General features: G+C 36.1%; 4 protein-coding genes across 6 annotated transcripts in view; 1 reads left to right on the top strand and 3 right to left on the bottom strand.

Annotated features, from left to right (window-relative positions):
• Positions 1–1,244: 1,244 nt before the first annotated feature.
• Positions 1,245–3,867, top strand: LOC132205349 (BTB/POZ domain-containing protein 2-like). Its single transcript, XM_059634339.1, has 5 exons — positions 1,245–1,411; positions 1,480–1,737; positions 1,859–2,430; positions 2,796–3,348; positions 3,406–3,867. The coding sequence occupies exons 1-5, from the start codon at positions 1,403–1,405 to the stop codon at positions 3,562–3,564; spliced, it is 1,551 nt and encodes a 516-aa protein (XP_059490322.1). The 5' UTR covers positions 1,245–1,402; the 3' UTR covers positions 3,565–3,867.
• On the bottom strand, positions 2,740–4,740 carry LOC132205350 (calcium release-activated calcium channel protein 1-like). Its single transcript, XM_059634340.1, has 2 exons — positions 4,604–4,740; positions 2,740–4,550 (listed from the first exon to the last, which is right to left on the bottom strand). The coding sequence occupies exons 1-2, from the start codon at positions 4,724–4,726 to the stop codon at positions 3,888–3,890; spliced, it is 786 nt and encodes a 261-aa protein (XP_059490323.1). The 5' UTR covers positions 4,727–4,740; the 3' UTR covers positions 2,740–3,887.
• Positions 4,741–5,110: 370 nt separating this feature from the next.
• LOC132205200 (calcium release-activated calcium channel protein 1-like) lies at positions 5,111–5,973 on the bottom strand. The gene is made up of 2 exons (XM_059634139.1): positions 5,835–5,973; positions 5,111–5,785 (listed from the first exon to the last, which is right to left on the bottom strand). The coding sequence occupies exons 1-2, from the start codon at positions 5,835–5,837 to the stop codon at positions 5,111–5,113; spliced, it is 678 nt and encodes a 225-aa protein (XP_059490122.1). The 5' UTR covers positions 5,838–5,973.
• Positions 5,974–18,781: 12,808 nt separating this feature from the next.
• The window catches only part of LOC132205324 (poly(ADP-ribose) glycohydrolase-like), a 55,495-nt gene continuing 51,256 nt past the window's right edge, over positions 18,782–23,020 (bottom strand). For all 3 annotated transcript variants that reach the window (XM_059634301.1, XM_059634303.1, XM_059634304.1), the window contains 10 exons: positions 21,743–21,804; positions 21,561–21,690; positions 21,032–21,232; positions 20,277–20,551; positions 20,111–20,217; positions 19,814–19,970; positions 19,630–19,760; positions 19,260–19,528; positions 19,046–19,193; positions 18,782–18,991 (listed from right to left, as the gene is read on the bottom strand). In XM_059634301.1, the coding sequence (XP_059490284.1) occupies positions 18,909–18,991; positions 19,046–19,193; positions 19,260–19,528; positions 19,630–19,760; positions 19,814–19,970; positions 20,111–20,217; positions 20,277–20,551; positions 21,032–21,232; positions 21,561–21,690; positions 21,743–21,804 (1,563 nt within the window). In that variant the 3' untranslated portion in view covers positions 18,782–18,908. The remainder of the gene's footprint in view (positions 18,992–19,045; positions 19,194–19,259; positions 19,529–19,629; positions 19,761–19,813; positions 19,971–20,110; positions 20,218–20,276; positions 20,552–21,031; positions 21,233–21,560; positions 21,691–21,742; positions 21,805–23,020) is intronic.

Genomic DNA, 23,020 nt, shown 5'->3' with positions numbered 1-23,020 from the left:
AAATTAGTTGAGAATACTAAAATTTATTAAAAAAATCACAGTCATGAAACTCATGAATTATTTCACAAGTTTGATTTATATCGCAGACTTTGAAGCATTAGTTGAAGAGTGAATCTCACAATCTCGGTGAAATCAAACAAGCATTTTGGATTTTCCGCGAAGTGCATGAGTGGGTTTTTCATCAAACTCTCCCTTCACTTTAATTTCGCCATGAGTAAACGTCCGGCAGGCAGGCGAATGACGGAAGGGGATTTCGCCCTTCAATGGTCAGTTCATTATTGCAAGTGTGTCCTCGTGAATTGTGACGAATTTTCCGCGCGGATAAATATCAATGGAGATACTTGTGTCTGCTCCATCTGCTTTAGTCATCGTTTGATATGCAACAATAATAATAAAATATGCCCCGTTGATTTCTGCATTTGCATTGCGATAATGGGCCGCGCAAACAAAACAAAAATGAAGTGATTTGATCACGAACGCGTTGTTTGATTACAGCGCCTCATCGGGATTAATTACTCGAGCCGAGAAGCGTCTATATTTTTATGGTTATGTGTCCCTTAATATGTCACGTTTCTGCAATGCAGTCAGTCTGTTGATTTGCGTAAGCAACATTGGGGTCGACATCAAGTTCATGAAAAAAGCTCTGCGGTGAATCACATTTAAAGTGGGAAATTTAGCATATTAAAAATAAAACACTTAGAGACCGTAATTTTGTTATTACAGCTGAAATACTGAAATTCAATTTGAAAAAAAAATTATAAAATATATTTTGACGAACATAATAATACATAAAAATATAAATATATTTCCATTTGAACTGATTCATAAAAGTATATTTGAGCTACAAGATAAAACAAAGTATTTCCCGGTATTTTCAATGAAATAGAAAATGAAATTAAAATTATAGCTATTTTCACGTGTATATCTGAGCAAAATCATAATAACTTATAATAACGAAATTTATCACTTTCAATTCTGGCCCCTTTGCATTTAAAAACATGATTTCAATTCTTGACCAGTAATTAATGATTAAATTTGAATAATTTATTAAATAGCTCCAATAAAACAATTTGGATTAGAATTTTAATATCCCTAAACAAAAAACTAATTTGTCACTCTCTGACAAGCACGTGGCGGCTAAAATGATTAATTATATTAGCGATGAAATTTTTTCGCTCTCAGCGTGTGTTGCGGGTTGCGGGATTTCCACCTGCGCCATCAGCGCCTCTGCGGGCGAAAACTGAAACTCGCTCACGTAAACAAACATTCTGGGTCAGCAGAAGAAAAATCTGCGCCGAATTTTGACTTTTTTCTCTCAAAATCTCAAATCGGTTTGAGAAAAAATTTTCTCAGACGTGTGCGAGCACGTCCCGCCGATTGATGTTGAGCCCGAACGAGTGAAATGGAAAAGGTGAGTTCCGACGTGGGCCGGAAACATGGGGCGAGATTTTCATTAATTATTTTTTCCAATTTCTGCAGGACTCGGAAGAGCCGTGCAGCAACTCGCTGAACCGGCGGCTGGGGGCCGCAGAGATAAGGGCCGTGCTCAGCATCGAGGAGGAGATGCCGCAGAACATGCTGCCGCCGCACCTCAACCTTCCGCACAACGCCCCGTACGCCATCGCGCCCTTCGAGGAAGACGAACCCTACGAACAACACGTCCGACGCAACATCTCCCCCGGCCCTTCGCCGCAGGGATCGCAAGGATCGCAGGATGACGTTTATAACAACTGGCAGGTAAATAATTTGAATTAAGATTCAAATGATTGATTTAATAATTTTCTAAAATATAGTCAAAATTTCATATTTATTTTTTAATTGATTTTAATTGTCATTAATTTTGAATTTTTGTTTTCAGGCAACAAAAACAACAGTCAAAGAGCGCTTTGCCTTCCTCTTCAACAATGAAATCCTCTCGGACGTGCACTTCATGGTGGGCCGCGGTGACCAGCGGCAGAGGATTCCGGCGCACAAGTTTGTCCTGTCCGTGGGAAGTTCCGTGTTCGACGCCATGTTCAACGGCACCCTGGCCCTGCAGGCGGACGAAGTTGAACTGCCCGACGTCGAGCCCTCCTCCTTTCTGGCGCTGCTGCAGTTCCTCTACTCGGACGAGGTCAACATCGGGCCCGAGACGGTCATGACCACTTTGTACACGGCCAAGAAGTACGCGGTGCCCGCCCTCGAGCAGCACTGCGTCGAGTTCCTCAAGCGCAATCTGCAGTCGGACAACGCGTTCATGCTGCTCACCCAAGCCAGGTTGTTCGATGAGCCACAGCTGGCCGCTCTCTGTCTCGAGACCATCGACACCAACACTGCCGAGGCCCTCAGCGCTGACGGCTTCACTGACATCGACATTGATTCTCTCACAGCTGTCCTGGAGAGGGACACCCTGCGCATCAGGGAGATCAACCTCTTTCAGGCTGTTGTCAGGTACATTAATTAATTGTTTGATTTAATATAAAATTTTAGCAGAGAAAATCTCTGTTTACATACGTTGTCAATTTTATTTATCATTATAAAAAGTAAATTTTAGAAAGGTAAAAACTTGATTTTGTGGATTTAAAGATATAATGAAAATAATTATGAAATTTTTCTAAAGTGAAAATTTAAAAAAAAAAAATGCAAACGGATATTTTGGATTTTCCAAAATTTGAATTAAATATTAAATATATCAATTACTTTTTCATTATTAAACTACAACAAGACTAAGCTGATATTAAACTATTTTTATTAGTCAGATTTTATTTATATAAAAATAGGAAGCAATAAAATTGGTTAAAATCCCTTTTTTCCAGATGGTCCGAAGCAGAGTGCGCCCGTCAAAATCTTCCAGCCACCCCTGAGCATCAGCGTTCAGTTCTGGGACGCGCCGTCCTGCTTGTCCGCTTTCCCCTGATGAGCGTAGAGGAATTCGCTCAAGGGCCAGCCCAATCAGGTCTTTTATCCGACCGAGAACTCGTCTCCCTTTTTCTCTACTTCACCGTCAACCCGAAACCAGCCATCAACTTCCTCGACGCTCCCCGCTGCTGCAACCTGGGCAAGGAGTTGACCATCAACCGCTTCAAGGAGGTTGAAACGCGCTGGGGCTACTCGGGCACCAGTGATCGAGTTCGATTCACCGTCGACAAGAAGATCTACGTCATAGGTTTCGGTCTTTACGGGTCCATCCACGGCCCTGCCGACTACTCGGCCACCATCGAGATCATCCACACAGTTTCTGGCCGGGTGATCGCCTCGAACCACATCAGCTACAGCACCGACGGCTTCAACAACACATTCCGTGTGACCTTCAAACAGCCTGTTGAGATCATGGCCAACAATAGCTACATTGCCTCAGTCACCATCAAGGTATGGGTGCGGTTTGAATAATGATTTGAAATTTTATGAAAAAATATAATTTCTCAGGGGCCTGATTCTCATTACGGCAGCAAAGGAATGCGGAAGGTCACTTTGGACTGTCCGTCGGGAAGCAAGGTCACTTTCAACTTTTCCTACGCCGCAGGTAACAACAATGGCACCTCCGTCGAGGACGGCCAAATCCCAGAGATCATTTTCTGCTTCTGAACAGGTTGTAATCGATGCAATTTCCAACTTGTTGGGGTTTAGTTAAGAAAAGTATTGCTGTGAAACCTATTTATAATTGCATTATTTTCCCAGATGGTTTATTTTGTACATTTCTCTGAAATTATTCAGCACTCGAGGTGGTTGTCGGCATATTGCATTCTGGCATTTAGAGTTTATATTTTTAAGCAGGCATTTCATTTTCCAATTGCTTGAAAAGCGTGCATTCTAAATTAATTTTACTAACTGAATTGATTAGTTTTATCTCCGAGGCATTGAAAATATAACCATATATATGAACATGTAGCTTGAATTTATTCTTTTTGTTATTCCTCAAACACGGTTTCAAGGGTGAGACTTGGCTGTGAGTGAAACTTCATTTCCAAATGGCACGGAGGGCTGCCCGGCCTGAAATTGGCATCCAGGCTGTGCCTTCGTGACACAATTTTGGGCATTTGGTGCACTTGGTTGAAATTATGGATCACATGTAGCGACTCTTGTGACCTGCTCTTGTACTCTTCTTCAACCTCGTCAATCAAAATTTGCCTGGTATGGTAGATGTGCGTTTTGTACTTCAAATTAAAATACCAGATAAAAATTACAAAAAGGGCCATGATGGGAATCGTAATCGCCGTGCAGGCGATGCACGCGGTTTGCGAAACGTCCCAGAATTTGACCCACGCCACCAGTGGCACTTCGAGGAGGAAAATTAGCAGGCCAAAGACGTTGGAAATTCTTTGGCTTGCCTTGATGAACCTCGAGTACTGTTCGTGTGGTGAAAACGAGGGCACGGCGTTCATTTTGGTTTGGCCCTCTTGAGGCGCCACGTACTCTTCCTTGGCAACTTGAAAGTTGGGCAGCAAACACGTGCCGATGATAACAGAGAACGCATGCAAGGCGATCAAAATGACTGAGTTCACCGAAAGAAGCGAAACGACGAAGGAAGGTACTGCAGTGGGGCTGTTGAATTGATATGATGTCAGGATTCCCTGAAATGAATTTGCATGTAAACATTAAATTTTATGATTTATAAAAAATATACCGTTCCAAAAGCAACCAAAAATGTTGAAGTTCTAGTCGTCATTTGCAGCTTTGCGTGTGCGTAGTGGAAATTCCGCCATTGTATTCCCTCTTTGGTTTCGAGAATTTTCAAAGAATTCGGCATTACTTTTTTGTTGACTGGTTTCTGCACAAAGAGGAACTGAAATGCTTTAACTTATCGGCAGGGTGATTGAGCAAGCGTTTCAAACCCTGTGTAGGTTTGAAAATGTGATAAGTTTTTATCCGCTCATTGACAAACATGAAATTGCATAAAAATTTAAACCCTTTTTTTAAATAAAATATTAGCATTATTCTTAATTTCACCCCATATATATCAATACATGTAATTATTTTTTTCGGATTTTTTAATATATCGTCCCTAAGGAAGTGTGGAAATTAGTTTTTTTTTTTAAATATACGCACGACTTTTTTACACCTAAAAAATTATATGGATCAAAGGCAAAATAAAACAAGTTTATTTTAAACATAAAATCGTCATTAAACTTTATTATTCAATAACCTCTGTAGTTTCACATAAATGAGACATGCTGTTTCTGTGAAAACTATGTTCTCTCAAATGGTGTGGGTTGCTGCCAGGCCTGAAATTGGCATCCAGGCTGTGCCTTTGAGACACGTTTATTTCAGAGAAATGATGCTCTTCACCAAAAATATCAGTCATTTCCAAAGATTCCCCCGACCTGCTTTTGTACTGGTTTTCAACTTCTTCGATCACAGTTTGCCGGTTTTTGTACATATGCGTTTTATACCCGAAGTTGAAAAACCATACAAAAGTGGCAAAAATGACCATAAAGGGCACCATGACCGCCGTGCTGGCGATGCACGCGTTTTGCGAAAGGTCCCATAATTTGACCCAAATTACCAGTGGCACTTCGAGGAGGAAAACGAACAGGCCGAAGACGTGGGAAATTCTTTGGCTTGTCCTGATGAACCCGGAGAACTGCTCGTGTGGCGAAAACGAGGGCACGGCGTTTATTTTTGTTTGGCCCTCTTGAGGCGCGACGTACTCTTCATTGACGGCCTTCAAGTGGGGCAGCAAACAGGTGCCGATGACAAAGGCGAATGAGTTCATTGCGATCAAAACGACGGTGTTCACCGAGAGGAGCGATGTTATCCAGGATGGCGCGTGAGAGGGCTGAGTGAATTGGAAGGACGTCATGATTTCCTAAATTAAATCAATGTAAAAAATCAAATCTAAAATTTCAAATATATACCATTCCGAAAGCAGCCAAAAATATTGAAGATCTGGTCGTGCTTTCAAGTTTTGCATGTCCGTAGTGGAAATTACGCCATTGTATGCCCTCTTTGGTTTCCAAAATTTTTGAAGAGTGTGAACAAGAACTTACGTTTGCCATTAACTTAGTGACTATTTAAACTGAGCAGGGACTCAAATTAAGAAATATATAGCGCGCCGAAACCCCGCAGTTCTTGAATGTGATAAGTTACTGGGTTTTTCTGAAGTAAACACCATACAAAAAAAATACGTAACTTCTGCCTGACCAATATAATATATTAAAAAACTATAAACATCAAATGTCTGCACGATCCATTGTGAAAATTGAGGGTTTATAACCAAATCTGATTTTATAATAATTATAAGATCCGTTTTTGCTCTTGATTTTCCAAACAAATTTTGGGTACAATCGGAGAAAAAAATTAAATAATTACATCAATTATTTGCTATTAATTTATTTATTTTAATGAATTTTGTCCCACCAATTTTTGTTCAAGTTTCAAGGCAAAATCTTTTGGTTAAATCAGGTAAAATTATGAATAAGTACTAATTTTTTTTTTTAAAGCTAATAAGCTTGCAGATTTATTCACTGCGGATGGAAAACTAAGAACATTGTGTTTCCATAAACACAAATCAACTAAAAAAGCCAAATCTTAATCTGTTCTATATAAAAAAAAAACATTTTGAATCAATATTTCATTTCTATATCTCTCTTTAATGTGCAATTTTTAACAGAAATTAAATAACAAAATGTCAGTTTTATTAAAAATTTAGTTATTAATAACAGCCACCGCAAGTGATTAAATTTTTACATGCTAGGATATTTAGTTGGCAATGATCTCGTCCTTGTGCAGTTGTAGGAATCACCCGCAGAACTAATCCTCCTATTAGAAATTTGGTCCAAATTCTCATTGGAACACGCATAAGTGCAAGCGTCGCGTTTCATTTGATTGTAAAGCAATTCCACATTATCGATGACTTCAATTCTATTGAGGTAGATTTGCGTGTTGTAGCTGAAGTGGAAGTACCACCAGAAAAACACAAAGGCCATCATGAACGGCAGCATGATGACAGTGCTGGCGACGCAGGCCTTGAGCGACACGTCCCAAAACTTGACCCACGCGATCAAAACGATCTCGACGAGAAAAACGAAGAGGCCGCCGACGTGCGAAATTCGGTGGCTCAAGCGAATGTAACCCTTGAACCTGGCGTGCGGCAAAAAATTCGGCACTTTCTCGAGGGGACCTTCCGAGGGCGGGTGGTACTCTTTGGTGGTGGCGTGCATGTATGGGGAGAGCCACGTGCCGATGATAAAGGCCAGGCAGTGCATCGCTATGACCGCGACGGTGTTGACCGAGAGAAGGGTCATCAGCCAGGAAGGGACGTTTGACGGATAAGTGAAGGCGTAGGCGGACATTACGTCCTGCAGACAAATCAAAATATTAATGAAAACAATTCATAAATCAAACGGATCTAAAAATTCCAGAAAATCAAATTTCATAATTTTAATAAAATAGTTTCCCATAGATCGCTTTTGGCAAGTAATTTTCTTTCAGAAAAATTTTCCACTGTCAAAAATTACAAACTAAAAGAGGGTTTTAAAGTTACCCAAGAGGCAAATAGAACAGCGCTAAATTTAATTTGACATTTTCTGCTGCTTAAAATGGATTTAAAACCATCAAATGAGTATACTTTTTGTTAGTAGAGTAAAGAAAGTGTAAATATGACTCACATTGCGACTATTTTTTTTTTACCATTTTAGCATGCTATGGGCAAACAAATCAGAGATCACGTTGCTTTTTTTCAATTTAATACTTTTGCCATTCAAAAAGAACTAAAAAAATTATTTTATAATATTAGTTAAATATGAAAGGTTAAATATTAATTCCATCGGTATCATCCACAAGGAAGTTTATTTTTAAGATGAAAAAAATGTCATAAATAAATTTGCAATAGATTATTTTATTAATACAATTTAATATTATATTTTTAATATAACTTCAAAATTCAATCTTACAAGGCAGAATTAGAATAAAAAATTGACTATAATTCTTTTTTCATCAAAGCTGAGCATCAATCTTAACTTATATTGACACTATTTGAATTAAGACAAAAAGAGATGATTCACTTATTTTGAGCTGACAAAAAATGTTGGAATGTATAAAAATTAAGAAAAATCTATCAAACAGAATTTGTTCACCATTCCGAAGGCAGCAAGAATAATTGAGCTGTACGTGGAGCTATCCAATTTTGCACGTCCGACGTGGAAATTGCGCCAGGCGAGACCCTCCTGCGATCCAAGAAATTCACCTCGACTATTTTGACAATGGGACCTTTGTCTAGCCATTCTGAGGACAAACTGCGTTCAATTTTTGACTCTATTAGCTAATGACGTGTTAGGCATCAGCGATGGGCGATAAAAAAAATTGGGTTGGAAAAACGAAAACAAGCGTGGTTTATTTTTGTTGCTAACGTTACCATTTAGCTGTAGGACACTCAATGGATATTTTATTTACAAAAGAACACGTGGTCTTTCTTTACATCAATTTTTCACATGTTAAAAAATAATAAATTGCAACTTGATAACACATTTATATATATTTGCTAATTGTAGCGGTAATAATTGTAATAAGTCACACAAAAAGGTAATACAAATTTGTAGGGAATTACTAATTAACCTTGGTGTCGCCCCTGCAGGTGCAAGGAAAGGAGCTGACGATGAGGTTAGCAGTTTAGGCTCCTTGGCAGTGGTAGGCAAAAAATCAGGTAACCCTCTGACGCCAATTTCAGGCTTTTTGTCTTTTTTCATCGAGTCTTAAACTAAATAAGACCAGGCACAAAGCACTCACGAAAATAAATAATAAATAATTTCGACTCCAATTTAAATACACCAACATATTTTTCCTAAAACTAAATACAGATCACAATCATTCATTATAATAAGACTTTTGAAATGTTGCGCCTGGAAAAGTCAGCTAAAAGGCCTGTACCACACACACCAGAGCTATTTAAAAAGGAGCTGCAATTTTCTCTCTATTCTGCGATTATATTGATATAGGTAGTAAATTGGATAAATGCAAAATTGCACGCCAACTCGGATTCGATATGGAGGCGCATTTAAAATGCCCATACAAATCCGTCGGCTGTGACCGTGTATATAAGTTTGAAGTAAAAATCATGAATGATCAGTTTACAGACATGGAGTTTTTTTATACAAGAAGAGCTGCATGGCACTCTAGAAATAGTAATAGTAGTTTTTTTTTCTTTTAAATACAAACATCAATCAGGGGCGATTCTAGAACCAAAAAGATATTTAAAATTTGAAAAAATTCAAACTATTTAAAATATTTCTCAAGACTTATGGTATGTAAAGGTTTCGATTTTTAATCGCCCTCAAATCAGTATCTTTCTTTCTTACAACAACGCGCACCAATCTCAAAGTGGCAAATTCTGCTGGACTTTGTGTATAAATTTTATTCAATTTTCTTAAAGGGCACAGCAAGGGTTTGAAAATAAAAATTTTACTATTCAGATCCCGATAGACCTTTCTGCAATTTGCAAATAAATATCCTAGCAATTTGACATTTTTAGAAATTTTACAATATTTTCTTGAATAAAATTGGATTTTTTGCAAAAAGATCAATTCGAATCTTCACAATAAGATTGATATTTTAAAATTTTTGCTGCCCCTTTAATGCAGCCAGAAGAAAAAGTGCAGCCTGTCGGTCAAACACTGTTGGCCGAGGTGAAGACACTGAGGCCCTTTTTTTGAATGGCCACCGCGACGGCCGCGTCCAAAAACGAGTCGTGCTCGAGCCGACCGAAAACTGTATTATCACCACTGGAGGAGGAACTTGAGGGGTAGGCCAGCGGCGGCGGGCTGGGCTCGCGCTCGACTGGCTGCTGGAAGCGCTGCAAACCGTGGCTCTGGATGGCCATCAGCACCGCCTCGTGCTCGACGGCCACTTCGTTGACCGGGTTGTCCGGCGCCTGGCCTGAGTGCTCCAGCATCCGGTTCAGGGTGTTGTCCAGGATGCCGCGCGCCAGCTGCTCGGTCTGCCAGCACTTGAGCTCCTCGCTCGAACCGACCTCGGCGGCCCGTCCGTCGCCCACGCGTGCCTTCTTGGCCGGACGCTCGCCTCCGTCCCCGCCGGACACGTCGTCGTCGTCGCTCGAGGAGTCCATCAGGCTGCGAAAAAAATTAGATAATTAAGATATAACTTACACAGGTCAATTATAAAATCAGTAATATTCTAAAACTATTTTTTTTGCTAATTATTTTGATTTTGTGATATAATTTCAGGATCAAGGGTTGATTCATGGTGATTTGAATTTAAAGTCGGCTTTTCCTTGATGGTTTTTGTGACTTTTTATTGTTTAAGAAAAAACAATATCCTTCTCTACATGCTTTGGCTGCAACCATAATTCATGAGCTGTGAAATAATTTTGACAAGAATTAGTACAGAAATCAATCTTTTAAAAAAAATGTTTTATTTTAAATTAACTTTTTCGTGAAAAATTATTTGAAGGTTACATTTTTACACAAATTAATTTTTAACACAAAATTGACAATTGATTTAAAAAAAAAATAATAATAAAAATTTTTGAATAATTTTGGTCAGAATATTGAAACGTTTGTTTCGAGCGTACTTTTCTAAACAACTCATGAAACCCATTGAGGAAAAATGCCCATTTCAAATTTAAATTACCGTAATTATTTTTGAGTTTAAAAATACGCTGAATTTTTTATGATTAATAAGGAAATGTTGTTGATGGAACATGACTTTTAATTTTTAAATAGACTTATAAAATTTGATTATAAATCAGAGATTTAAGGCGGCAAAATTTATCTTATATCAAAACAATTTTTTAGATAATTTCCTCATTTTTATTATGAAACATAAAACATAATATATTTTGAATGGAATTTTTTTGTTTGATTTGAATTAAGTTTGGGTAAAAATTACACAAATTGGTAAATTGAAAGTAAAAATAAATTTTTTTTGGAGATGTATTGTATGTCACCTCCACAAAACAAATTATCCAAATTAAATTATATGTATTATATAGTTAAGATCTATTGCAACAAAAGAAATTAAATTATTTCAATAAAATAAATTATTACACCTCACAGCACTACTTGTTCCATTTAATTGAACAATCGTGTAAAATAAAAACGTCAAACTTACGGACATTGGAAGTTAAATTATTTAATTTTTAATAGTTTGTTTTAATATTAAGTCTCATTATTATTATTATTTTTTTTTGCAAATAATTGCGAGGGTAGAAATAATTAAATTTCTGACGTGACTGAAGTTAGCGATAGCGATAGCGATGCTAGCTACAGAAAAAAGCAGGGTGCCAACCTAAGAAAATTGGTGGTTGATATGAACACAATAATAATAAAAATAGAGTGAAAACACCCTCTCTGAAACGCAGCAGGCGGCTTAAAATGTTTCTTAATGACCCATATATCCGTACCCGTTGTAAAAAAAGTTTGCATTCCCATACCGGATATAAATAAAAAAATATATATATTTTCACCATGCACTTTGAGCGTGAAAAATCAAAATTTTCTAAATATAACTAAAAGCCACCCTCTCAGTAACAAGTTATGTGGCTTAAAATGTTCCTCTTTGACCCTGTTATCAGTTTCAAATGTAAAATACATTTGCATCCCAATAATAGAATTAAATTAAAAAATAAAAGATTTTCACCCTGCACTTTGTCCGTGAAAAATAAAAGTTTTCTAAATTAAAATAAAACCCACCCTCTCACGGGGTTCCAATTCACCATACGGACGTAAAAAATGACGAAAAAGAAGAATCCAATGTTTAAAAATTTTGCATGTCACCCCTTCATCCCCTAATTTCAAATTAGAAATTTTGAGGGGTGGTTTCGGTCACAACCCACCCTCTCAACTGCAAGTTATGTGGCATAAAACGTTCCTCTTTGACCCTGTTATCAGATTCAAATGTAAAAAACATTTGCATCCCCATACCAGAATTAAATTAAAAAATAAAAGATTTTCACCCTGCACTTAGTCCGTGAAAAATAAAAGTTTTCTAAATTAAAATAAAACCCACCCTCTCACGGGGTTCGAATTCACAATACTGACGTAAAAAATGACGAGAAAGAAGAATCCGATGTTAAAAACTTTTGCATGTCACCCCTTCATCCCCTAATTTCAAATTTGAAATTTTGAGGGGTGGTTTCGGTCACAACCCACCCTCTCAGCTGCAAGTTATGTGGCATAAAATGTTCCTCTTTGACCCTGTTATCAGATTCAAATGTAAAAAACATTTGCATCCCCATACCAGAATTAAATTAAAAAATAAAAGATTTTCACCCTGCACTTAGTCCGTGAAAAATAAAAGTTTTCTAAATTAAAATAAAACCCACCCTCTCACGGGGTTCGAATTCACAATACTGACGTAAAAAATGACGAGAAAGAAGAATCCGATGTTAAAAACTTTTGCATGTCACCCCTTCATCCCCTAATTTCAAATTTGAAATTTTGAGGGGTGGTTTCGGTCACAACCCACCCTCTCAGCTGCAAGTTATGTGGCATAAAATGTTCCTCTTTGACCCTGTTATCAGATTCAAATGTAAAAAACATTTGCATCCCCATACCAGAATTAAATTAAAAAATAAAAGATTTTCACCCTGCACTTTGTCCGTGAAAAATAAAAGTTTTCTAAATTAAAATAAAACCCACCCTCTCACGGGGTTCGAATTCACCATACTGACGTAAAAAATGACGAGAAAGAAGAATCCAATGTTTAAAACTTTTGCATGTCACCCCTTCATCCCCTAATTTCAAATTTGAAATTTTGAGGGGTGGTTTCGGTCACAACCCACCCTCTCAGCTACAAGTTATGTGGCTTAAAATGTTCTTCTTTGACCCTGTTAACAGTTTCATATGTAAAATACATTTGCATCCCCATAGCAGAATTAAAAAAAAATAAAAGATTATATACCCCGCACATTGTCCGTGAAAAAGCCAAGTTATCTAAATATAACTAAAACCCACCCTCTCAGTAACAAGTTATGAGGCTTAAAATGTTCCTCTTTGACCCTGTTATCAGATTCAAATGTAAAAAGCATTTGCATCCCCATACCAGAATTAAATTAAAAAATAAAAGATTTTCACCCTGCACTTTGTCCGTGAAAAATAAAAGTTTTCTAAATTAAAATAAAACCCACCCTCTCACGGGGTTCGAATTCACCATACTGACGTAAAAAATGACGAGAAAGAAGAATCCGATGTTAAAAACTTTTGCATGTCACCCCTTCATCCCCTTATTTCAAATTTGAAATTTTGAGGGGTGGTTTCGGTCACAACCCACCCTCTCAGCTACAAGTTATGTGGCATAAAACGTTCCTCTTTGACCCTGTTATCAGATTCAAATGTAAAAAACATTTGCATCCCCATAGCAGAATTAAAAAAAAAATAAAAAGATTATATACCCCGCACATTGTCCGTGAAAAAGCCAAGTTATCTAAATATAACTAAAACCCACCCTCTCAGTAACAAGTTATGAGGCTTAAAATGTTCCTCTTTGACCCTGTTATCAGATTCAAATGTAAAAAGCATTTGCATCCCCATACCAGAATTAAATTAAAAAATAAAAGATTTTCACCCTGCACTTTGTCCGTGAAAAATAAAAGTTTTCTAAATTAAAATAAAACCCACCCTCTCACGGGGTTCGAATTCACCATACTGACGTAAAAAATGACGAGAAAGAAGAATCCGATGTTTAAAACTTTTGCATGTCACCCCTTCATCCCCTAATTTCAAATTTGAAATTTTGAGGGGTGGTTTCGGTCACAACCCACCCTCTCAGCTACAAGTTATGTGGCATAAAACGTTCCTCTTTGACCCTGTTATCAGATTCAAATGTAAAAAACATTTGCATCCCCATAGCAGAATTAAAAAAAAAAATAAAAAGATTATATACCCCGCACATTGTCCGTGAAAAAGCCAAGTTATCTAAATATAACTAAAACCCACCCTCTCAGTAACAAGTTATGAGGCTTAAAATGTTCCTCTTTGACCCTGTTATCAGATTCAAATGTAAAAAGCATTTGCATCCCCATACCAGAATTAAATTAAAAAATAAAAGATTTTCACCCTGCACTTTGTCCGTGAAAAATAAAAGTTTTCTAAATTAAAATAAAACCCACCCTCTCACGGGGTTGGAATTCACCATACTGACGTAAAAAATGACGAGAAAGATGAATCCGATGTTTAAAACTTTTGCATGTCACCCCTTCATCCCCTAATTTCAAATTTGAAATTTTGAGGGGTGGTTTCGGTCACAACCCACCCTCTCAGCTACAAGTTATGTGGCTTAAAATGTTCTTCTTTGACCCTGTTAACAGTTTCATATGTAAAATACATTTGCATCCCCATAGCAGAATTAAAAAAAAATAAAAGATTATATACCCCGCACATTGTCCGTGAAAAAGCCAAGTTATCTAAATATAACTAAAACCCACCCTCTCAGTAACAAGTTATGAGGCTTAAAATGTTCCTCTTTGACCCTGTTATCAGATTCAAATGTAAAAAGCATTTGCATCCCCATACCAGAATTAAATTAAAAAATAAAAGATTTTCACCCTGCACTTTGTCCGTGAAAAATAAAAGTTTTCTAAATTAAAATAAAACCCACCCTCTCACGGGGTTCGAATTCACCATACTGACGTAAAAAATGACGAGAAAGAAGAATCCGATGTTTAAAACTTTTGCATGTCACCCCTTCATCCCCTAATTTCAAATTTGAAATTTTGAGGGGTGGTTTCGGTCACAACCCACCCTCTCAGCTGCAAGTTATGTGGCATAAAATGTTCCTCTTTGACCCTGTTATCAGATTCAAATGTAAAAAACATTTGCATCCCCATACCAGAATTAAATTAAAAAATAAAAGATTTTCACCCTGCACTTTGTCCGTGAAAAATAAAAGTTTTCTAAATTAAAATAAAACCCACCCTCTCACGGGGTTCGAATTCACCATACTGACGTAAAAAATGACGAGAAAGAAGAATCCGATGTTTAAAACTTTTGCATGTCACCCCTTCATCCCCTAATTTCAAATTTGAAATTTTGAGGGGTGGTTTCGGTCACAACCCACCCTCTCAGCTACAAGTTATGTGGCATAAAACGTTCCTCTTTGACCCTGTTATCAGATTCAAATGTAAAAAACATTTGCATCCCCATAGCAGAATTAAAAAAAAATAAAAAGATTATATACCCCGCACATTGTCCGTGAAAAAGCCAAGTTATCTAAATATAACTAAAACCCACCCTCTCAGTAACAAGTTATGAGGCTTAAAATGTTCCTCTTTGACCCTGTTATCAGATTCAAATGTAAAAAGCATTTGCATCCCCATACCAGAATTAAATTAAAAAATAAAAGATTTTCACCCTGCACTTTGTCCGTGAAAAATAAAAGTTTTCTAAATTAAAATAAAACCCACCCTCTCACGGGGTTCGAATTCACCATACTGACGTAAAAAATGACGAGAAAGAAGAATCCAATGTTTAAAACTTTTGCATGTCACCCCTTCATCCCCTAATTTCAAATTTGAAATTTTGAGGGGGGGTTTCGGTCACAACCCACCCTTTCAGCTACAAGTTATGTGGCTTAAAATGTTCCTCTTTGACCCTGTTATCAGTTTCAAATGTAAAATACATTTGCATCCCCATACCAGAATTAAATTAAAAAATAAAAGATTTTCACCCTGCACTTTGTCCGTGAAAAATAAAAGTTTTCTAAATTAAAATAAAACCCACCCTCTCACGGGGTTCGAATTCACCATACTGACGTAAAAAATGACGAGAAAGAAGAATCCGATGTTTAAAACTTTTGCATGTCACCCCTTCATCCCCTAATTTCAAATTTGAAATTTTGAGGGGTGGTTTCGGTCACAACCCACCCTCTCAGCTACAAGTTATGTGGCATAAAACGTTCCTCTTTGACCCTGTTATCAGATTCAAATGTAAAAAACATTTGCATCCCCATAGCAGAATTAAAAAAAAAAATAAAAAGATTTTATACCCCGCACATTGTCCGTGAAAAAGCCAAGTTATCTAAATATAACTAAAACCCACCCTCTCAGTAACAAGTTATGAGGCTTAAAATGTTCCTCTTTGACCCTGTTATCAGATTCAAATGTAAAAAGCATTTGCATCCCCATACCAGAATTAAATTAAAAAATAAAAGATTTTCACCCTGCACTTTGTCCGTGAAAAATAAAAGTTTTCTAAATTAAAATAAAACCCACCCTCTCACGGGGTTCGAATTCACCATACTGACGTAAAAAATGACGAGAAAGAAGAATCCAATGTTTAAAACTTTTGCATGTCACCCCTTCATCCCCTAATTTCAAATTTGAAATTTTGAGGGGGGGTTTCGGTCACAACCCACCCTTTCAGCTACAAGTTATGTGGCTTAAAATGTTCCTCTTTGACCCTGTTATCAGTTTCAAATGTAAAATACATTTGCATCCCCATACCAGAATTAAATTAAAAAATAAAAGATTTTCACCCTGCACTTTGTCCGTGAAAAATAAAAGTTTTCTAAATTAAAATAAAACCCACCCTCTCACGGGGTTCGAATTCACCATACTGACGTAAAAAATGACGAGAAAGAAGAATCCGATGTTTAAAACTTTTGCATGTCACCCCTTCATCCCCTAATTTCAAATTTGAAATTTTGAGGGGTGGTTTCGGTCACAACCCACCCTCTCAGCTACAAGTTATGTGGCATAAAACGTTCCTCTTTGACCCTGTTATCAGATTCAAATGTAAAAAACATTTGCATCCCCATAGCAGAATTAAAAAAAAAAATAAAAAGATTTTATACCCCGCACATTGTCCGTGAAAAAGCCAAGTTATCTAAATATAACTAAAACCCACCCTCTCAGTAACAAGTTATGAGGCTTAAAATGTTCCTCTTTGACCCTGTTATCAGATTCAAATGTAAAAAGCATTTGCATCCCCATACCAGAATTAAATTAAAAAATAAAAGATTTTCACCCTGCACTTTGTCCGTGAAAAATAAAAGTTTTCTAAATTAAAATAAAACCCACCCTCTCACGGGGTTCGAATTCACCATACTGACGTAAAAAATGACGAGAAAGATGAATCCGATGTTTAAAACTTTTGCATGTCACCCCTTCATCCCCTAATTTCAAATTTGAAATTTTGAGGGGTGGTTTCGGTCACAACCCACCCTCTCAGCTACAAGTTATGTGGCTTAAAATGTTCTTCTTTGACCCTGTTAACAGTTTCATATGTAAAATACATTTGCATCCCCATAGCAGAATTAAAAAAAAATAAAAGATTATATACCCCGCACATTGTCCGTGAAAAAGCCAAGTTATCTAAATATAACTAAAACCCACCCTCTCAGTAACAAGTTATGAGGCTTAAAATGTTCCTCTTTGACCCTGTTATCAGATTCAAATGTAAAAAGCATTTGCATCCCCATACCAGAATTAAATTAAAAAATAAAAGATTTTCACCCTGCACTTTGTCCGTGAAAAATAAAAGTTTTCTAAATTAAAATAAAACCCACCCTCTCACGGGGTTCGAATTCACCATACTGACGTAAAAAATGACGAGAAAGAAGAATCCGATGTTTAAAACTTTTGCATGTCACCCCTTCATCCCCTAATTTCAAATTTGAAATTTTGAGGGGTGGTTTCGGTCACAACCCACCCTCTCAGCTGCAAGTTATGTGGCATAAAATGTTCCTCTTTGACCCTGTTATCAGATTCAAATGTAAAAAACATTTGCATCCCCATACCAGAATTAAATTAAAAAATAAAAGATTTTCACCCTGCACTTTGTCCGTGAAAAATAAAAGTTTTCTAAATTAAAATAAAACCCACCCTCTCACGGGGTTCGAATTCACCATACTGACGTAAAAAATGACGAGAAAGAAGAATCCGATGTTTAAAACTTTTGCATGTCACCCCTTCATCCCCTAATTTCAAATTTGAAATTTTGAGGGGTGGTTTCGGTCACAACCCACCCTCTCAGCTACAAGTTATGTGGCATAAAACGTTCCTCTTTGACCCTGTTATCAGATTCAAATGTAAAAAACATTTGCATCCCCATAGCAGAATTAAAAAAAAATAAAAAGATTATATACCCCGCACATTGTCCGTGAAAAAGCCAAGTTATCTAAATATAACTAAAACCCACCCTCTCAGTAACAAGTTATGAGGCTTAAAATGTTCCTCTTTGACCCTGTTATCAGATTCAAATGTAAAAAGCATTTGCATCCCCATACCAGAATTAAATTAAAAAATAAAAGATTTTCACCCTGCACTTTGTCCGTGAAAAATAAAAGTTTTCTAAATTAAAATAAAACCCACCCTCTCACGGGGTTCGAATTCACCATACTGACGTAAAAAATGACGAGAAAGAAGAATCCAATGTTTAAAACTTTTGCATGTCACCCCTTCATCCCCTAATTTCAAATTTGAAATTTTGAGGGGGGGTTTCGGTCACAACCCACCCTTTCAGCTACAAGTTATGTGGCTTAAAATGTTCCTCTTTGACCCTGTTATCAGTTTCAAATGTAAAATACATTTGCATCCCCATAGCAGAATTAAAAAAAAATAAAAGATTATATACCCCGCACATTGTCCGTGAAAAAGCAAAGTTATCTAAATATAACTAAAACCCACCCTCTCAGTAACAATTTATGAGGCTTAAAATGTTCCTCTTTGACCCTGTTATCAGATTCAAATGTAAAAAAAATTTGCATCCCCATACCAGAATTAAATATAATAAATAAAAGCTCCCCGCCCTTTCCACTCTTAATATTTATTATCTCATATATTAGCGTGGCTTTGGCCAGCTTCCTCAATTTTCGTTCATTGGTCCTTTTTATTAGTATACAAGATGACGTTTTTCTAATTCGTTTATTTATAATACTTGTTACATACAAATAAAAAATAATTTAATGATTATCATTCAAACATTTGTTGGTAAAAATTATGAACTAAGAGATAGCTTTTCCTCTCTTGGTAATCACTCCTATTTGAAGTATTTTACCACTTGCTTGAGAACTCCTTGTTTCAAATCAACTTGTCCCATCATCAAAAATCTGTAGAGCTGACCTATAATTTTATAATCGTGAATTAAAACATCCTTCAAGTAATATATAAGCTTACCAACAGTCACTTTTTTTTTCTCAATTTTTTTGTGAATTTTTTTCAAATTCTCGGCCTCCTTTCCAGCTTTGTATGTAGAAAATGTCATGTTTCTTTGCACTTCAGAACATACTAGCCATTGAATTAGGTATTTTAATTGTGGGTCACCCTATGATTGTTAGTATAGCAGATAATATATAAGTATAGTTTAAATTTATGCAGGTTTAGTTCTTACTCCAAAAACTCCGCAACCCCAAAAGCCAGTGCAAACATCCCCAATGAAATCATCGATTGGTCGGAAACCAGCAAAAGCTTTTCTCAATTCGCGTTCGATACACTGAATTTTGTATTGGTCATCTCTATTTGTGAATGGGTATGCATCCATAGCAACAAATCTGGATTTGATATAGTTTTCCTCGTCCATCGCTTCTTCCCCTGTGCAACAGTTTCCAGTGTATTCGAAGGTCTCAGAGTAGCCTTTGTAGTTGTTGAACCTTCTTACTCCTATTAGAACATCATGAATTTTTTATTTTTTTTTTGATAAAAGGTTACAAAGTGAAAATTTTTTGCCACAGGTAGATAAAAAGTATGTTTTCCATTTATACCTCTGAAAAATGCTGCTTCATTGTAGCACATTGCCTCATTTAACAACGATCCTATGAGCATTTCAGGATAGCAGCAGAATAGAATTTCCTCCTGCACCAACCCATGCGTTAGAATTCCACCGCCCACTTGTCTGGTTAACATAAAATTGTGATGAGCGAATATAATGAGTAATTAATAGAACACCTGTTAGCAAAGTCAACTCGGAGAAAATCCCCTTTCGCATCCTCAATTTTCTCGTCTGTGAAAGAGACTTTGCACATAGGCTTCAGAGAATCCATCCACTTAGGGAACTCCTTTATTCTTTGCCTTGAAAAAGACAGTTTGTATTCTTCTTTGGGTGCTGATAAACATTTTGCATAGTTAGTTATTATTGTTAGGTTAATTAGTTAAATATTATATGCATGTACTTGTTTATTAAAAATAATTGGACATTCAATGAAGTATTGATTATCGAACTTTGGTTAATGTTTAATGTATTACCATAATCCTTGTTGAAAGATGCATTGAAATAGTTGAAAAAACACAGCAACTTTTGTAGCTTCATGCTAATTGAAGTTGCAGAATCAGTGGATTTCACCCTCAGAAAACTAAAACATATAGAATTATCAAGAAAAGGCTAAAAAATATAATCCAGGAATAAATTTACTCTCCAAGGTTGATGGGAGGGTAATCTCCATAGGGCAGAAGAGAATGCAAAGTTGACGAGCTCCTCTTGGGAAACAAAGACAATAGTGCAGCCCCCATGATGTAAATTGCTTGCAACCGACAAATGACCACAGTTTCAATCTCATAATCTTCCAGATCATTATTTTGAGTGTTGCGAAGCAATCTCAAAGGTGCTGTGATTTGGTCTGGCATGTCCTTAGTGAAATCTCTCAGCAGATACACAAAGGACTGGGAGAAGAACAAAAAAATAGAATCCTAAGAAAAAAATGCACTTATTAATACACAGTTACTAGTCAAGCAAAAACATAAAAACAATATATTAAAAAGAAATTATAATTTATGTGAAAATTTTAAGTCGGTGAACATTATAATTGCAAAAGACAAAATGCACAAATGAAGGAAGCAACCCAAAAGGTAATCAGTTCATCTTGTGTGGGTGAGCTGTCCTTCAATTATTAATTTTTCTGCTCAGACGACTTATTCATTTTTATTAACTTGGCAACAACAGAGTTTGCTCGGTTTCAATTTTGTCATTAAAACCACTTTTTTTCGTTACGTTATAAATTCATTTCACAATATTTTTAATTCATCTTAATATGTGAAACATATTTTCATTTTTTTTTAAAGGGACACAATTTGGGAAGTGGTCAACCGATTGAATAAAATTTTAGTTAAATAAAAAGTGCCAATTTATATTACATGTTTATTTTAAATTAAAAATTATTCAATTTTTACCTTCATCACTTTACTTCCAGCCGGAGTTCCAAGAATTTTAATAGCGTATTCGAACATCTTGTAATCGAAATTGTGGGTAAAATTGTACAAGTCAATCATGCGAACCAGCAGGGTTCGATCGAATTCTTCATCAGCATTGTACGGAGTCATATTCATTGCCTTCAAGAATTGCTGCCAACGACTGACAGTAGCCTTCGGATTCTGAGGGCAATAATCGAAATTAATGCTACAACAGTCCTATAGAGTGTTCCAAATTCAATTCGGAGGGCTGGAGATACCGCTTTCTAGGTGAATGTGACCTCCTCAGTTTTAATCCGGGGTCAATAATAAAATATTTAATTTTCACGCACACCTGAGATAAAAAAAGAGTTAGCTAGGAGTAGCGCCTAGGTGCCATTTGAAAAGTAATTTTCAAAAAATTTTTTGCATTGGGAAAATTTGCGATTTATTTTCACATTTACTTAATAACGGATTCTCTAACCCTCCGAATTTTATTTGGACAACCCTACACTTGAAAATAAAATATTACCAATGGGTCAGGGTAAACGTTTTGGGTAGAGTACGGCATCAGCAAGTAATCACGTCCATGATAGTCATAAACAGTGTCGGGAGGCACAGCTACACATACTTTGTCTGTTCCGGAGTTTCCTGGTATGATCCTATAATTTTAATGATATTAGTACACTGGTTTTTTAACGTGCGTCCACTTACATTGCGTAACTGTATTCTGCTTTCTTTATTCCATTGAAGTTTGATTCACAGAGAAGCAACGTCTGAAAATATAACAATAAACCGGCTTATGATGGCTAAAGTTTTCGTAAATACAACTTTAAAAATTAACAATCAGACTCGAAAGTGCTGACAATGCCATTTCACGGTATTCAAATGTATAAAAAGACATAAAAATCTAATTTAAAGTTGCTGAAACACGCGCCTAAAAAATGTATTTTTATATTTTAAATACAACTACAAACCACTTAATTTTGTTTACGTACATTCCGAGATTCGCAATAAAAAAAAAATCATTCAAAACGGTAAAATATAGCCTCAGAATCTTCTCAAGGACAATGTCAAACATTATTATTAAGAAATTTTTTCTCATATGATAAACAAAATAATACAAAAATGTGCCTTGTTAATGATAATGTTAAACATTATTACCAATAATTTCTCTTACATGATCAACAAAAATAAAAAAAAAGTGTGTTTAATATTGTTATATGACATAAACGTTATAAAGATCTGCAATTTTTTCATTGCGTAAAGAACGCATGTTTTCTTGACTCGCGAAAATTGCTCGGCTGATTTGCATTGTGACATTTCATTGCTGGTTGAATTACGGAATCATCTGTAAGCAACGGATTTAAAAAAAAAATTTAACTATGAACCCAAATAGTTTAGCATGGAAAAAACGCATATTGTAAATGATTATTATTTTGAGAAAAAAATTCAATAAATTTCGTAAATCTAATTATTATCTTCTATGATGAGATGGATGACTCTGGAGCTGCAGCTGGTCTTTTTTTAATTTTAGCTCTGTAGGTTTTTATGAGACAAGTTACCGCAGACGTACCTTACAAACAAACAGGACAGATGCTACAAGTCCCTAATTTTTTTTTTGTAAAATTCATTTATACAAAATACAAAAGCTACACGTGCGGAACTTAGAATAACCAGAATTGACTAGTTTTTAGATATTAATTTAAAATATAAGTCAATGTAAAAGCAATTAATAAAGTATTGCCTACTCTATTGGAAAGTGGAAAGTGTACATTCCTTTGCATGTGATAAATTTGTGGCACAAAAATGGTAATCTAGAAAATTCTTTTTAATTTATTGCATTGAGCTTGATGTTAGCAAAGTCGGCAAAGTGAAAGTTTCAAATGAATTTTTAATTTACAAAAATTCCTTAAAAATATTCCAACTTCCATGACTTTAATTGTAAATTAAAAAATATCCGCGTGTAACTTTATCCCCAATATGTGTTGA

This window comes from Neocloeon triangulifer, unplaced genomic scaffold (assembly GCF_031216515.1).
Source record: "Neocloeon triangulifer isolate White Clay Creek 2 clone unplaced genomic scaffold, ASM3121651v1 ptg000002l, whole genome shotgun sequence".
NCBI lineage: Eukaryota > Metazoa > Arthropoda > Insecta > Ephemeroptera > Baetidae > Neocloeon > Neocloeon triangulifer.
The sequence above is the reverse complement of the archived record's forward strand: the minus strand, read 5'-3'. Positions and strand labels throughout refer to the sequence as shown.